Here is an 18,467-nt window from a genome sequence, read left to right as displayed (position 1 = left end):
TATTTATTGCAATTAAAATATCAATTTCTGTATTGTATTTAATGAAACAATTACTAACTGTACTTATAATGGCGTTAAGATATACAGTATTTATAATTATTCTGTAATCATTATTAATCTCGCAGCTTCCTTCTATAATTGTTGTTTACAATTACATTTTGCATATGTTATTATATAATGAGAAAATTTATAGTCATATTTTACTCGTGTTATTAATTACTGCTTATTATAAATTATTTCAATTTACTTATGTAATTACTGCTACATTTTGCTTATGTCATTTTAATTATAATGATTTAAACTAACTCGTTATTATTTATTAATGAAGTTAATGATCTTTGAAATATTGCAATAAACAATTTATGACGTAAATAAAAGAATTATACGAAAGAATTTCGTATCTTGTTGAAACAAATCATGGAATTATGGGTATAGTAGCGTAATGTGTTGTTCAGTTTATGGTACGAGCAATATATTATTCTATAAATGAAAATAATTAAAATTACCAATGATTAATTCTGTTTAGTACTCAGAACATCATAAGATTCCTTATAAAATATGCGTTTTTCCCTCAGATAAATGCAAGTGTTGAGAAAAAATATGCATAAGGAGTAAATTTATTATTAAGAAAGTGACATTTACTAGAAAATATGTTTACTTCAGCTCCACGTAATTCAGTTGTAAATGTTGTACAGTACATTGTTGACTTTCCACACGAAAACGGACTTAGTTGTAAATCATATGCAGTCTAAATGGTATATAATATTATTAAATAATTAACTTTTTAGCTTATTCTTTTGTTAGTGTATGTCAAGAAAAGGTCACCGAGTGTACTGTACATGACATTATATACTTTCATGATAGAAAGATAGGAAAAGTAATAACTCTGAGTAATTAGCGTAATCAATGTTGAAATTCTTGAAAGCCAATACTTATTGCTATGGTATGATGCATTAATATTGTTACACAACTTTCAGAGTTGTTTTGTATTACAATCAGATAGGCCCGGCGTGCTCGGGCAAAAGTAACGGTAGCGAAGATTAAGATTCTTACGTTATAGTCAACTTTACTCTTTTCACAAAATGCAAGAATTGGGTCCCCCTGTTTCCGGACTAATTAGGGAATTTTTAGATGGGTCTAAAAATATGTTCGATTTTCCGCAAAAACGAAAAAACTGCATCTGCGTCTTGCACGTAGCTTTCTCTTAACACTTCCATTGTTACCTGACACTTCAATTGTTGACACTTCCATTGCTACTTAACACTTCCATTGTCACTTAACAGTTTCATTGTTGATGGAAGTGTTAAAACTTAATCCTTTCCCTCTCCCCCGTGGGGAGGAATTTCGAAAAATCCCTTCTTACTGAGCGTTCTCCTGACGTACCCTAACTATGTACCAAATTTCAACTTTCAACCCCTAATCGTTTGGGCTCTGCGCTGATTATTATTATTATCAACTCGTCTCGATTATATATAGAGATTACAATGCGCGCTTGTACGCCTATTAGATAATCGGTTAATGACCACACGAATGAGTAACAACAAAATTTAGACTGCAGTACAGCTAAGTAAATGATAAATAATCTAATAAATATTAACCCAACAATATTATTTTTATTCAGCAGAAAATTATAATGACATTACTTTGAAATAGGCAAAACAGTAGTTTTAAGAATGGAACATGTAAATAATTTTGCTACATTGCAAGTTTTGCAAAAGAAACATTTGTAGTAATTTCTTGTAAATTGTAAGTTAAAGCTAAACTAAATCTAGATTTGTAAACTTAATGCTTTATACAGAATAACTAGGAAATAATAGTCAAAATAAAGGTTAAATGAAAAAAGTAAATACCAAGTACTATTGTAAGCAAGGTGAGTGTAAAAATTGTCCATTTGCAGTATACGAAATGCACAAGATACTTTATTTAATAATAAGTCACAATAGAAAACTTAAGCTGAACATACAACTAAGCTCTACTTATTGGGCTTGCAATTTTATTTTATTTCAAAAATTTTCCCCCGAAAGCTGTTAAATAGATGACCAGCACGACTGTATTACTGACAGAAGCAAGCCACTAATAATTGGAGGTAGAAAGCATATATTTTAAATTAAATAAATAAAAATTCGATTAAAAATTGCTGCATTAGATTGATCTCAATTTTGTGGGAACAATTTATTTCGTAAAAACCAAAGTGCTTAGTCTGTAAGAAGAGTATTGTTGAAAATACACTGCCGACTTTGTTTTGGGTAACACTGTTTCTGTTTTCGAAGGTTTAAGGATTAGGAGATACAATTATGATAATACTTCATAAAAGAAAATTGACTTTTCTTCACTGCTATCGTTATCTTACTACGTTCATTATGTCATTGTATGCTACTTACACAGAGTTTACGGAATTACACAGAATTACATTTCAAAACGCATGTAGAACATTAGGATTACTACAAGATGACAAGCCCTGAGAACACACACTGGAAGAGGCGAGTCTTTGCGATTTTCCAAAGAAAATTTCACAACTACTTGCTACAATGATAATGTTTGCCGATTGTCTTATCTCCTTAAATTATGCGATAAATACAGTCAAACCTGTTTTTATGCGGTGGATAGGGACCGCATAAAAAAGTCTCACATAGAAAATAACTCGTTTTAAAATCGTAGTCTTAGTCTCTAAGGAAATTACCTTCGTCTTCGCTTTGTTTTCGCCCTATTCATTTACAGGGATTATGACTAAACATAAAATAAAAATCCTAACATTTTATATCTAAATAGAAAAAGTAATACAGTACTGTACATTTACCTTCAATTTACGCTTTGAAATGAATCTCATCTTAATGGTCCAGGAATGTGAAAGCACTTTGAAGGTTTAATTAACGTAATTAAAACAGACGTAGAATTTATTGACAACAGATGTCAGCACTTGACTGCAACGTCTCGTCTATCGTCTGTTTTACATATTTTTGTCCAGGTGGTGTTTTGTTGACTTAAAAAATAAATTATTTCATTTTTCGCATATTCGTGCAATAATATTACTATAATAAGTTCATTTATGCTATAATAAGTTTATTTAGCTATAATAAGTCAACGTGAGACATGACAAAACGCGTGAGACTAGTCGCCAACTATACCGCACAAAAAAAACCGCATAAAAACAGGTTTGGCTGTATATGGATTATTTAAGTGAAGAAAGCATCAATTGAATCGTGAGTACCTGGCATTGAATATTCAAATTAACATGAATGAGGTTTACAACAAGGGTCTTTCGCAGCTAAAAGAAATTGCAAATAAATAAATATAGACTACCAGAGCCTCAGCGATCGAATAAGGAAATCCAAATTTACGATTATTTAAGGGAATTGGCGTATGATGTAATTGAGAAATCAAAAAAGTCCAAGCATTAACCATAAAAAAATTTGAAATATACAGATCAGAGACAACAGATAGATGTTTGAACTATAAAGACGCAACGAATTTGCCAACTGCGTGGAAATTCATGATTGACAAACACCCCATTTAATCAAGCATACAGCATATCCTCATCCCGTATAAATTATAGATATATATTACTAGTTAATGCATTTTATGTCAGCTTACGTTTCTTAAGTTATTATTTAGCGGATCAATACGTTTATTTAATTAATTTTATTAATGTTTTTATTATTGTTTATATTTTATATTTTACATGTAATGTTTTAACGGTTTTTAAAATTTTAAATGTCTTGCGCATATACATTCGAACCTGCACGAGATAACATTCCAAAAGTAAAAATTGCTTAAAGATGGCTTGTGGAACAGGTGGAAAACGTTTGCAATGTTAAATTAACAATTTCTCAGAGGTAGCCTATAAGGTGTCTGAGTAGTAATTTATAAAGTACTAGTATACAAATTAAATTTAAATTGAAACTATTATATTATTTAAATGTTAATCAAAAAGGTTAAATTAAACAACAAAATTCAGATCGTTTCCGTCCAGATATTATAAACTATATAACAGATGGTTGAAATACAGCAAAGAAGAAGACAAAGTCTATTGCTTCCTTTGCAGAAACTTCAACAAGGGCAATATACGAGAACAAAATGAAAAATTTGTGAAAAGTGGTTTTAACAGCTGAAAAAAATTAGCATAAGTGTTAAAAAAACAGTCAGAATCGTCGCCTTAAGCTGAATGCAGCCAAATGTATGTGTCTTATCGTCAATCTTTATGACAAATTTTTACTCCTCTTTGAAAAACACTACAACTACTGCAGCCTAGATATACAGAATGAAATAGTTGAAGTGATATCGAACCTCACTCTGGAAGAAATTGTTGAAGAACCTAAACTTATAAAGCATGTGGCTTTTTCTCTTTAAATGTAGACAAAGCCATATGCTTTAAAGAGGAACAATTGTCAATGACTATAAGATATGCGAAAGGTTTAGACATAGTCGAAAGATTTATAGGTTTTACAAATTGTTCCGCCTCGAGAGATGCGCAAGGACTGGCTACATTAATTTTGGACACATTGAATAAACACCATTTCGGTGATGTTCCAATTCTTGCACAGTCTTATAATGGTGCTAGCATCATGTCTGATAAAAATCGAGGCTTACAGGAGATTATCAAAAAACTTATCTTCACGAAATTTACATCCATCGCTTAGCACACGAACTAAATTTCGCGATTGTTGACTCATGCGCAAATTTTTCACTAGCAAAGACATTTTTTGACGGCCTCGAAGCTTTGTATATTAACTTCGCACAGCCTGGTCATCATGCGAGCTTGCAAAAATTTCTGAAAAGCCCGAGATTTTACTGGTATCTGTTAGAGTCTCAAAAAGGAGGCGTCAACGAAAAGATTTTTATACAGAGTCGACTGTTGGCAAGAGCAATATATTAGATTTTTCAGTTGATTCACAACCAGAAGAATAGTGAAAGATCAACATTTGCTACCAAGTGGTAGATAATATTATAGTAAATCTGAAACGCCAATTTGAAAATCTATCGTTAGCTCGTGCGGTAGACGCATTTTTTAAATTGGACACGAAGAACGGAGATAATTTCATCAGTAATTATAAAAAATCTTAAGAATTGATACAACTGCATTGGAAGCTGAAGCGATGGTCATGAGAAAACATGATTCAATTTAAAAATGTTGAGATGAATGCTGAAAGTTTGAGAAACCACACATTAAAACAGAGTACTGCCCTAATTTATATATATTTATTCAAGCAGCAATAGTACTCCTAGTGAGCTCCGTCGGCTGCAAACGAAGTTTTTCTACTATGAGGCGGATAGAAACGTAGCTTAGAGACACAATGCTTCAAGAACGATTCTCTCACATGTCACTGCTCAACATAGAACACGGACGCTTTCGAGTATATCTTAAGAGATTCCATCTCATAGATAATGATCACTGTAATCTCTTTGGTACTCAAGATAATGTCATACACTATCTTTTCAACTGCCCCGTGCTTGAGGATATTAGGCACCGCTGGAGGCAGCAAGTAAATCTAAACAATATGGACTGGCCTATAAACCCAGATTTTCTTGTTCATAATAAAATCAGTTTTGGCCTTGTCAAAGAACTTATCAAACCTTACCTGACTAGAAGTGGTATTCGTTAAACTACAAGTGGCATCTTGATATGCATCATTGTTTCTGAAAACATCCCGCGCAGGCTAGACTGTCAAACGTATTCAACGAACTTATTGTGTGTTCCTACACCTGCAAAGGTGTATTACCATCTATTATGCAGCATGATTACTACAATGTACATTTCAGTTTTTACTCTAGAATGAACTATGGTAGCGCATAATTGTATAACGAAATGCAGCTATGTCAATGTTTATACGCGTTAAGCGTTGTTTTACTTTACTTTTCTTTTTTTTTGTCTACTTATTTATTTATTTATTTTTTCTCCACTACTTTCTCAACATTTGTTTTCGGATTATTTTGCAATTGTTATCTGCATATAACATCAATGTAATGGCTTCTATAATTTCTGTCCTCATTATTCCAGGCGGTATCAGTCTAAATAATAAAGATTATTTGATGACGATGATGCTCGACATAAACAATGCCATTGTCAAAGAAAAAATTACAGCCGAAAAAGTGTTGAGCCGATTTGCGAAAAGAAAGAGAAAGCTGAAATTAATTTAATCAGGTGTACTGTACCCACTGAAAGTCTAGATTCAGATTAAAGACGGTGTACTATATTAAAGAATAATAAAAAAATTACTGATTGGTTAATTTTTGTTTAAGGCATTGCTAGAGTTTGATATTAATGTTACGAGAACGTATGATTAAAGGAAGTTTCATATTATATGTGTGTTAAGTTATTGTCGATTCCCATGGAAATTCCATTTTAATGAACAGTAATTTGAAATAATTCAATTTTGTGTTAGGCTGGCCTCTAATAGGCCCCCATAGCAAAACCCTGGCTCCGCCACTGGCAGCAAACTTACGACCAACAACCAGTGTACAGTGGTTTATTATCCACTCTTCCACTTCTGAGCCAAAGTAAAAATTCGATTGTGTGAAAGTTATTTTATTCCTTCAGGTGTTAGAACTAATATTCAAGTACGATGTTTTGCGATAAGTGAATGCTATAAGCAACATCATCAAAACGTACGTTGTTTTAATCAAAATATTTCAATTAACACATTCACTATATTAACGTAAAATATACAATAAACAGTGTTTTTTTTCACAGTACCTTAAAAAATTATACAAGAAATTCACTTAAATAATTTATTAATTTTCACATAATTTGTTGTTCTCATGGATCAATTTGCAGTTAAAAAAAATATAATTGTAGACTTTTAAATTCCTACTGTCTTCCGTTGACTGTCTGCCTGTGTTTCCTTAATATCGAGATAGTAGTTAGACAGATGTAAGTGAATACGAGGTTTCGACCCTGCAGAAGCTTGCCTTCGTACATTATACTTTTCCCGTTACGTAGATGATGGCACGTTTCAATTGCTAACTCTTATAGGGGAAAATGTTTCGGGACTTCTTTCGTTCGTATACCGTTATTCTGGGTCATCTGTGAGAATGCGTTTTATTAGTTGTCTACAATTTCATTTGTCTGAAACTTTTTTCGAGATTTCGGAAAGACAAACAGCGGGACGAATAACAATTGAATTTATAAGTCTACAATTTTTTACAAATTGCGCTTTATAAATATACCTGAAAGCCTTTTTAATTGAAATAATTAAACAAATAGAGAAGACAACAAATTGTACATGTGAACAATTTTAATTTAGAACCGATGAAGGCCAAAGTACTGTAGTAATTTGTCCGAAATGCGTATTGTAATAAATAAATATATTACTAAATAAAACATGTTTACAATAGATCTGCAATGGACAAATTTTCGAATCAAACTAGGGCCCGTAATTCAGAGGGGCCCAGCTTCAGTGCAGAAGATTTCTGTGTTTCAAAACGAGTTAAGAATTATTTAAGAAATTCGATAGGACAGAAAAGGTTGTATTTAACAATGGTTAGTAAGCTGCGGTCGACCAGCCATTGCCTAAAAAAAAAAAAAAAAGTCAACAGTCGCCCGTGCGTCAGAAGTAATGTACTGTACGCCACGAGATCTCTCGCACCATCTAGAAATCTTCCTAGGGCCGCCTCTCGTGGTAGTACTGATGTATGGTTATGATTTATTTTCTAAATCTAAACTTATACGTCGCGACATCGCATATTCGATATAGCGTTCAAGTTGCTCGAGTGCGAAGATATTACAATTCAATAGTGTTTTATAAAAGAGTTAAAAAGGATGACACCACGGTGTGACTTGGGGTGACACTACGATATCCGCACCGGGTGTCACCCATGCTACCTACGCTAATGTCACATTATATAAGATTTGTTTAGAAGCAACTTATTTAAATGGGGCCCCAATTCAAATTTTGTCTAGGGCCCGCTAGAGGCTTAATCCGGCGCTGATTACTAAATAAAACATGTTTACAATAAATCTGCAATGGACAAATTTTCGAATCAAACTAAGACCAAATGTGTCATCGACCGAGAAGGAATAGCTACTTCTTCGGAGGTCAAAACTAAAATGAAAAGAGAGTGCATATAAAAGGGTAAGAAGAACAAACGTCTGCACTTGATACCGAGACGTCTTTTAGAACAAAACAACTGAAAACGATTCGAAAACACCGAAATATGACGAATCTTGGGGGAGGAACTCACTAGTGTCTACAAGCTTAAATCTATTACCTGCTAAGTAGTAAGTGCGTAAAAAACTAAATTGAAATCTACGTAGTAGAGATACTATATAATACAGTTACAGTAGAGCGTCGTTAATCGGAACGTCGGTAATCGAAATTGCCGGAAATCGGAACGATTTTCAGTCGGACTGTGTCGTGCTGAATCGAACGTTTTTGATACTAGATTTACTTCTAAAGTATAATTTTCATGTTTTTTATATTCTTCGATATATTTATTTTGTTTGTACAAAATGCAGAAATAATTTTTAACGATACGATAGCCTCGATTATTATTATAAAAATTTTCGTTAGGCTTAAAATCGACGAAAATTCAACACGAAGCGACACGCAACGGAGAAAAATTTGAACATCAGACAGGTTAATATTTTTCGTACAAAGTCGGAAATCGGAACAAATGACTAATTGGAACAACCCCAGTCCCCAATTGACTCCAATTTATTCGACACTCTACTGTATATGTAAAATCACTTTAATCCGTGTTGGTAGATTTACTCATTTCAATACCAAGTTATTACTTGAGACGTTATTGTAGTACAGTCAAACCTGTTTTTATGCGGTCTTTTTTTGTGCGAATTTTTAATTTGTGCGGTTTTTTTTGTGCGATTGTTTATTTGTGCGGTATAGTTGGCGACTAGTCTCGTGCGATTCGTCATGTCTCACGTTGACTTATTATAGCTAAATATACTTATTATAGCATAAATGCACTTATTATAGTAATATTATTGCATGAATATGCGAAAAATGAAATAATTTACTTTTTAAGTCAACAAAACACCACCTGGACAAAAATATGTAAAACAGATGATAGACCAGACGATGCAGTCAAGTGCTGACATCTGTTGTCAATAAATTCTATTTCGTACGGTTTTGAGTTATTTTCTATGCGAGACTTATTTATGCGGTCCCTGTTGACCGCAGAAAAAAATATTTTTTAAATTGTGTTGCGAAAACTATTTTTTACAGCCATTCGTGAAGTTTCGTGCGATTTTTTATGCGTTTTTTTTAATGCGGTCCCTATGCACCTCATAAAAACAGGTTTGACTGTATATTCTTAAATAGATTATACATCATATGCATTTCAGGCTGTTGTGAATTCACAGCTCTCTTCAGTGCTATTAAAGACAATGCATTGATTATTAGACTTGACATTATTATGATCACAAAAATCTTTACATTATGATTCTTTATATTTACTTGCGTGTCTTTAAGAGAGACAAACAATGTTTAAAATTCCGGTACACATTCAATGTTTCCGTATAAATACAATTAGAAAACAATTAAGAAAAAAATACAATTTATTGTAAGACTATACATTTACTTGAGTCTTTCTCCTTCAGTCCCTTCACACGCTATTCAGAGGCAATAACAAGTCTACGGTGGAACTGACCTTTTATTAGAGGCTACTTGTCCACCATCCAATGTAAAACAGTTATAGAGTCTTCTAGCGGTAGCATACGTATTCATAAAAAATAATAATTACATTAATGTTAATGTAATTATTATTTAATGTTAATACAATTAAAGAACGTTTAAAAAGTTTTTTAGCACATCGTTAAAAAACCATTTTATAAAGTACAGTATATCTTTAAATACAATATAGACGATAAATCTTACTTTATAATTACAGTATATAACAGTCGCGGAATACTTACTGTAAAGCGGTAAAAAGGCCGGAGCGATAGCGTAGGAGGATTGTAAGAGACAAAGGAAAAACACGTCTGGACTACAACGTTGCCACGTCCTTCGAATTTTCGGTAGACCTACCGATATTGGGTCCAGTCTACCGATCTACCGATTGAAGCACCAAAGTAAAAAAAAGGGCGACACTCTGCACTTTGCAAGCCTTGTGGATAAGACATAAACATTTAAAGTGGAAAAGACGCTTTACTTAAATATAGTGTCGGGAAATTTTATATATAATAAAAAAAAAAAAAAAAATAGAGACAACCTCAAGCAAACAAGTCTCAATGATGAAAACTTTTGCTATATCCGGATGAAGGCAAAAGCAATTGGAGGCATCAATTAAAGAAGGTACGTTTTTGTAACAGTTAAAAAAATAAAAAATTAAACGAATTGATTCGGTACTGTTGTTATATTTAGTATTATTAATGTTATTTGTTATTCAGGGGAAGTACGCCTTTCAGCATTCGTAGCAAAGCGCAACCTTCCTTTCTTGGTCATGGAGCAGCTGCCGAAATTAATTATAAACATTTGACCCGACTCAAAAATTACTCGAGGATTGGAATGCAGCAGAACCAAAACAACAGCCATTGTGAAGTACTTTACTGGTAACGAGCGTTTTCTTCACGTTTGTGAAGATTTACGAAATAAGAAATTTTCCGTGGATGAATCAACGGATCGGAACACAATAAAACACTTATGCTTAGTTGTAAGATATTTAAAAGATGAGGTTATTCAAGATAATTTTTTTGGTCTTGTTAAATTAAGCTCTACTGATGCAACTACCTTATATAATCGCATTGCTGAAATGTTTAATTACAATAATAATCCCTACAAAAACAATTTGATAGGATTTCCATTCGATGGAGCTAATGTTATAATGGTAAGTCATCATTCCTTGATGACACTATTGAACAATGATGTACCTAATTTATATATTATATAATGTATATGCCATTTCGTTTCACTTGTGCGCATCATATGCGTGTCACAAATTCCCTAGGTACGTCGAAGATCTCTGCCACGATATTTACAATTATTTTAACTCTAGTCCAAAATGAGTTTGTGAATTCAGCCGATCTCAGCAATTTTGCAACATTAAGACGTTGTTTGAATTTTTACATTGAAGGTTGCACCTATATTACTGCTAGGTTTCCTCTTAAAAACAACTCTATAAAATGTTAGTATTTTGAACCCAACAACTGTTAAAAGTGGGATTATGTATACAATTACAGATGTTGTTTTGTTATTTCCCAATTTCAACTGATCGCGAGCTTCGAAGTTTAGATTCCGAATGGAGACTATTAAAAAATAATCAAGAAATACAGTCGTTTAGCAATTGCATGCAAGTTTTCTAGCGAAATATTAAAACTATTACTCTGAGCGATGAAACACTTGTTTTTCCAGTGTTGTCTCGTTTTGTTGAAAATAATCTTGTATCTGCCTCATTCTTCAGCTAATGTGGAAAAAATATTTTCGTCAATAAATCTGTTTAAAACGAAACAAAGAAATAAACTAAGCTCAGTTCTGTGTCCAGAGGTAAACGCACCCGTAACGAAATACGGCAAATCAAATTGCTGCACTTCGTTACTGTAGAAGAACGCGAGTGTATTTTTTAATAACGTCGCTCTTAAATGAAATAAATATACTCAAGTACGAAACAGTTCGTACGCATTTTGTATATATACCAATCGATTCTGCATGCGAAATGACGTCACAGTACGTCTAAATATCCCCAGTAGTATAGGATAAGGCCAAGAACACACATGCGTAAAATTGTGTGGCAGAAAACTGAATCAGAAATAAGCTTTCAGTTCAGTTTCTGTTTTACGCTTTTATGCCAGAACACATATACGTAAAAATCTCGCCGAATAGGAAACACCACTGCCACTAACAGTGCTAATTTTATTAATTTTTTTCTCTCATATAGGCTATCTATCCCTTTGTATTTTCCACTTTTTTCTCCATTTCCTCTGCTGTAATATAGAAAATTTAAATTAATAGACTTATATTTCGAATTCAAGTAAAGAACGTGTGATCTAAATGTTAGGCCTATATATCGGTTTTACAAGACTTACCTGTTGTTTGAAATTTTGCACTACAGCCATCCATAAACGTTGTTTAAATACAGTGTCTTTATGCATGACACTGATGTGGTCGAACAAATTCGATAAACCCCTGTATTTTATTTATTTTTTGTTTTTTCGAGACCGTCACAATTGTAGGGTTAACCCTCGTTGCCGCCATTGTTAGAATAAAAAGCACGTGTCTACTTTGACGCCACAGAAAAGACTTCTCTTTATTTGAGGAATTTTGGCGTAAAAATTTTACGGCGTAAAAAGTAGAGACACGCTCTACTCTATTTTCAGTTCTGTTTCAGCCAAAATTTCAGAAAAATTTTTACGTTTTCTGTTTTATACTAGATTTTACGCTGAATTTTACGCATGTGTGTTCCTGGCCTAAGACCTCTTTATAGGATGGAAAACGTTCGCTCTACAGACAACGACGAAGTCGTAAACAGCAAAATGGCCACTGCGGTTTGTCTTTGACATAACTTATTCGCGTTTTTCATGAACTATAGAGGGCGCTGAATTTTTACAAAATGGCTACTTCACCTGGGTCGCTTGTAAGTAGTCAACGTAAAATGAATTATATATTACTATCTGAGATATTGAAATATGTCTGCTTGTAGCAGTTCATCGAGAAATTTTATAGAAGGAGAACAATTATTGCTAGCAGGACACGTCATTTTAAGTGGTATTATCGAGAAAAATGAGCAAGATCGTTCTGTACATTTTTGTGCTCTTTGTCTGCAAACATCAGCTTTAACTTCTGTTCCACACAGAATTACTGGATTTTTAAAGTTTATCGATTTATCATATAAAATTGACAGCATAACTTGTTTCTGTATAGCTGGACAATCGGGAAAATGCAAACATTGCTTGGCAGTATTATTGTTTCTTAACAGGTAAGCTTGGTTTTTTTACAACACTATACATATTTTAGTGTAATATAAGTAGCTAATTAGTGCTGAAGGTTAATTAATTAGGTTTTTTTAAGAATTACTAACGTTTATATTAATTTTTAGATTTAATATATCTTAATCTAGCAATTTTTTACATTTTAGTTATGATGCTAAATTCTTTCTGCTTGTTTTTTTTTATTTTACCTTTTTTTGCAACAATAAATAAATAACTAAAATTATAATGAATTTATTCAATTATATCAATTAATATATAATTGGATAGTTGCTTAATTAACAATGAATTATCATTATTTTTAGAAATAACATAGAAAGACTTGAAAAATTATCCAAGACAGATTTGGAATGTTCTTGAAACAGATTAAGAGAAAATGTCCAGTCTAATTATGAAATAATTTCAATAAAGAAATTTTGCCATACTGGATCTAATAATAGCAGAATAGCTTTAAATATTGATTCTGAAAAGTGCTTAAACATTTTAACAGAAGCTATGCCAAATTCTTCACCAACAAAACATATGTAAGTTTTATCTGTTTTAATTTTTAATTATATGAAATGATTGGTATATAATATATTAAGTTTATTATTATTATTGTAGGAAAGGACGGAAAAGCCTTGCATCTTTATCAGAGATAAATAGAGAGATCAACAGAGTTGATCAGAATAATGATGTCAATGCTATTTTCTCCCACATTCAAAACTTTAATGCAATTGGAGTTTTTAATTGTAATAAATTGTATTATTCAAGTATTATAAAAAAAGAATTAATATTAACTTTTAAAAATATCGGTTTAGAAGACTTGCCAAAAAGTCTGATGGATTATTATAAAAATAAAGTTATGGTGAGTATTGAAGAATGTAAAAGAATATGCCTAGAAAGCAAAGTAAATAAAATATTATGGAAGGAGGAGAGGAGCAAAAGAATTACAGGCAGTATATGCTATAATTTTTATACATATCATTTCAATTTTAATCAAAATTGGAATGAAAAATTTTCAAAACGGAATATTTTTTGGGGAAATGAAAATACGGCATATGGCCTTTTGCACGAAAATGATGCAAGACAATTATACTCTTCACATTCTGGCAAGAGAATTGTAGAATTTGGCCTTATTATTTCACCAGCTTTGCCATGGTTAGGATATACCCCTGATGGAATAATAATGAAACAAAATATTCCAACTTCTCTTTTAGAAATAAAGTGTCCAGTAAAGGGGAGGAATGAACCTATCCAAGCCTTAATTCAAAAGAATGTGTTGAAGTTTATTACCATTAATGGTGAAAATGTTGAATTAAGGAAGAGACATAAATATTACGGTCAGGTTCAGCTAGGGTTGTTGTTAACTAATTTGCCAGTATGTGATTTTGTGATATATTCATCATTTGATAATTCATTTATTTCTTTTGAAGTAAAAAAAGATGATGAATTTTTAAATAAATTTATTTCAGTACTAAAAGAAATATATTTTAATAAAATGCTTCCATTTTTATTTACTGAAAGTAATGAATAGTGTATAAACATTGTAAATATAAACATTTAAAAAGTTTTTTTTTTAATTCATAATTTTTATTTAATATGGATGTTCTAATTATTGAAATATCTTGTAAATATCTTTTATTAAATGAAAACTGTAAAAAAAAATCTTGTGTGAGATAATTTATTAAAATATAAACAATTACACAATTATTATAATTATTATTTACAATATGGTAATTTTGAATTAAAATTTGTCATCTGACAGTATAGGAGGAGAAAGATTTCCTACAGCTGTTGCAATAATTAAAAGTCCATCGACAACAGAAGTCATTTTCCAGGGAAGTCTTGCTGAAAATATCTTAAACTGTTTAATTCTCTGGATAAATCTTTCAATGTGCACTCTGGAGCATGCAATATCCTTTGTTCTCACTGCTTCACATTTATTTAATTGTTTATTTTTTTAAAAAATGGTGGTTGAATTACTTCTATTCCTTTTTCTAAACAAAGTTTATCAATTAAAAAGCCTTTATCAACCATCACCGAATCACTATAAGGTGTTAATAAATTCAAGATGTCACTCTGTTCAAAGATTGCCATGTCAGAAGTTCTACCTCCGTATGCACTACTTAAAAACGTTGCAATTCCACCTGGTGAAACACCTATTAAAAATTTTATAGTTGTGTCACCTTTATAGTGAGAGTAGCAACGAACACTTTGGTCTCTGCACTCTAATTTCTGAGCGGTCCAAAATTACTCTTACATTACGAAACCTGTTAAAACATTTAGGCATATTTTCTAAAATATTTATTTTTGATGGCCAAACAATTGCACACTTAAGTACTGAAGCAAGGATTTTCACACCTGAGTAAAATATTCTACTTGCAGTTGGTACAGAACAATGAAAAAATAAAAATATAACAGAAAAAGAAATATTTAATTTCATTTTGATTAGGACCATAAAAAGTTTATCTTCGAAAGAAAAATTAGTATTACTGATTTGTTTTGTTTTACATACATCACTAAAAAGTTTAACAATAGCATTAAATAGTTTAAAAGTGGGTATACCAGTAATGGAATTTAGTTGGGATTCTGTCTTAACAAAATTACGTATGTTTACCAAAAATTCTCCAGTGGATATTTGTATGCCAACTGATCTGTGATATTTTAAATTTTTATCAGAATTAGAATTGCATAACATTAAAAGTGTTTCAGCAGCTTCTCTATCATTAATTTCAAAATCAATTGCATGGGAAGTTTCTTCTGTTTGTTCTCTATCACTAATTTCTGACTCAATTGCATGGAAAGTTTCTTCTGTTTGATACATTGTTTCTGAAAACTTATTTTTTTTAATTCTTTTAGAACATGTTTTTGTACAAATACTGCTCTCCGGCAAAAGTAAACTTGGTACTGAAGTTTTTTTTAATTGTCTTCTTTTACATGCATATGCTAAAATTTAAATAAAAATTATTTCACAATTTGAATAGAATTAGATTTTATTGAAGATAATCCTATAGTATAGGTTAAAAACGTATACAAATACTAAATTACTTTACATTTAGAATATATGCAATCTTTTTCAGTTTGATTTTTTAATACTATCAAATTACAATATTCTAAACATATTTATAAAAACTTATATTATATAACTTAAGCATACTTACATGACAAAATATAATCTTCAGGAGTAAAATGTTTCGAACATACTACCATATATTTCGTAACTTTTTTGCCAATTCTTAGCAGTCGAATCCACTCTTTCCGTCGGTTACATTTCTGAGATTCGCCGAATTCTGATTTACGTAAAATCATCTGTTTTTCATGCGGGAATACATGAAAACTTACATCGGGATCACGTATGGCTTTGGAATTACAATTTGGAACACAACAGAAAGCTTTACTTTTCCTTTTACTAGTCATCTTTACTGCTGACAATACACAAGGAACATTCGAACGACCCAGATAGAATAATTTTGCTCTTAAACACCAGAGGGCGAGCATCCGGTAAAAAACGCGAATACCGTAAAATCAATTTCGGAATTTAAGTTTAATATTTACATTTACGTAAAATCCTCTTCAAAAACAATAATATTGGTTAATTAACCATTTAAAATATGTTTTTGCGACTGATTCGCGTAACATGATAAACAACACACGGTTACACACTACGAACAATACATTCTTCTGTCTCTACCAGCTCACGTTGCCAGATATTTTTAGTGTTTGTGGCCAAACATTTTCTAAAAAGTAGCCACTGAAATTTTTTAATAATAATAATAACAACAAATAAAAAATGCCAACATCCTTGATTTTTACTTAAAAATAAATAAATTCGTTTATTATAAAGGAGACAAAAAAAATGTATTTTAAAAAAACAAATATTTGTTTACTTTGAATGTCTACTTAATAAAAAAACAACGAATAGCCATTTAAAATGCATTTTTATTCAAATAATATATCTATAAATAATATGTAGCCAATAATTTAGACGAGTCAAATTTATGTAGCTAATGCGCCAAATGATACTTTTTACGCCGAACTGATAAAAGGGTGGTCAAATTTGGCGTAGTCAAGTCTGTCTACCGTTCTGATGACGTTCGTGTATTTAAACGTTTTTAGTCATACAATAAATTACTTTTGTACACTGTATCGGAAGGTACAAAAACGAAGCTACTTTTGACATCGCCATAAAGCGAATGGGACAAATCTTAATCTTTTTTTATTCACTGGTTAACATTAAATGGCAGTTATTAATAGGATGTTAGCGAGAACAAAAAGATCATTCTAAAATACAGCATTTGTGGGTGCTTTTTCGGCAGTAAATGAGGAAAAAACTAGGAAAAAAATACAGCACGTGAACAGACTTGGTATTTGGATGCAAAAAATTTTTGAGACTTTTAATGAATTGTTCTCATCACCAAATGACAAAACTGGCAAATTTCTACCGATATTTTTTGGCTACTTCGAAGTGATATGGATCGCTATAATGTAGCATGGAAGACGACGAAGGCCACGTTTGAAGCCAAAAATGAAACGTAGAGGAACCACAGAAGGCTTTTCACGAAATACAAACTTTACAAGGTTCGAACACAAAAGCTTTGAACAGAGCATGACAATTATCCACCATTTTCTTTGGGATGTAGATTCAAAACTGAAAAAGAGCAATGGAATTATGAATTAAATATTGAGATGGTAACATCAGTAGTGGCATTCAGAAAACCGAAGTACCAGATATGAAACACAAGACTGACATGATTTGTGTAAACATCGATCAATTATTTGAAAACAAATAAATATTGTTTGATTCGATGAGATGCCTCTCAAGATAAGTGTTTAAAGGAATCTGTTTAAGGGATGCTGTTTGAAATTTATAAATCTACAGTTTAAAAAATTATTGACCTATAAATTCGTCTGTTTTTTCTTATACTAGAAAATGAAGTTACATAGAAAGACGAGACCAGATATAGAAACCTTATGGGCAGAAGGCCCCAAATAATTGTACATGAACTTCGATGCAAGCCGGGAGTCACGTAATTTCAATTCATAACTTTCTTTTCAAAGCAGTTAATAGATGACCGGCACGATTCTTTTGTTAAAAGAAAAAAATGCTCTACAGGGGCAAGCCATCACTAATAATGTGAGGTAGCGAACATATATTTTAAATGAAATTAATTCAAAATGTGATTTAAAAAATTGCTCGTTTTCATTTAGATATTAGACAGCCGAAGAAAACTTATCCCGCGTATTCGCCACCTACTAACAGTGTGCAGTGATTTTATCCAGTATACATATAGTGGGCATTGCTACTTAAAAAAATGATATAGTAGGGTTTATTTTTATATTTTTCATTGTACAAAAATTCTTAAATTGGAGTGATAAAAGTACAAGTTATTTGTTTGAAAAGCACTAAACTCTATGCAAACTTATTTAATTTTCGTAGACATTTCGTTTGCATCATTAACTTGTCAGTAAAACTTGCAATGGACATGATTCACTCAGAAAATGATTTTTAGCACTGCATGTACGAAAAAGTTATAAATTTAAACAAAAATTAAGCATATTGTCCAGCTTGTTTTGCAATATTCCGCGTGTTTGTACTAATGTACAACGCTAC

At 31.7% G+C, this 18,467-nt stretch overlaps 2 protein-coding genes across 2 annotated transcripts; one reads left to right on the top strand and one right to left on the bottom strand.

The window, feature by feature from the left end:
• The first annotated feature begins 13,270 nt into the window (after nt 1-13,270).
• LOC136988754 (uncharacterized) lies at nt 13,271-14,423 on the top strand. Its single transcript, XM_067286721.1, has 2 exons — nt 13,271-13,398; nt 13,478-14,423. The coding sequence occupies exons 1-2, from the start codon at nt 13,370-13,372 to the stop codon at nt 14,388-14,390; spliced, it is 942 nt and encodes a 313-aa protein (XP_067142822.1). The 5' UTR covers nt 13,271-13,369; the 3' UTR covers nt 14,391-14,423.
• A 148-nt stretch (nt 14,424-14,571) lies between these two features.
• LOC136988763 (uncharacterized) lies at nt 14,572-15,754 on the bottom strand. The gene is made up of 3 exons (XM_067286731.1): nt 15,068-15,754; nt 14,891-15,015; nt 14,572-14,810 (listed from the first exon to the last, which is right to left on the bottom strand). The coding sequence occupies exons 1-3, from the start codon at nt 15,678-15,680 to the stop codon at nt 14,601-14,603; spliced, it is 948 nt and encodes a 315-aa protein (XP_067142832.1). The 5' UTR covers nt 15,681-15,754; the 3' UTR covers nt 14,572-14,600.
• Between the last annotated feature and the right edge of the window lie 2,713 nt (nt 15,755-18,467).

The sequence above is a fragment of the Centruroides vittatus genome, unplaced genomic scaffold (assembly GCF_030686945.1).
Source record: "Centruroides vittatus isolate TY-2023 unplaced genomic scaffold, ASM3068694v2 contig_1268, whole genome shotgun sequence".
Taxonomy (NCBI): Eukaryota; Metazoa; Arthropoda; class Arachnida; order Scorpiones; family Buthidae; genus Centruroides; species Centruroides vittatus.
Note: the sequence above shows the minus strand (reverse complement) of the source record. Positions and strands in the feature narration are given on the sequence as shown.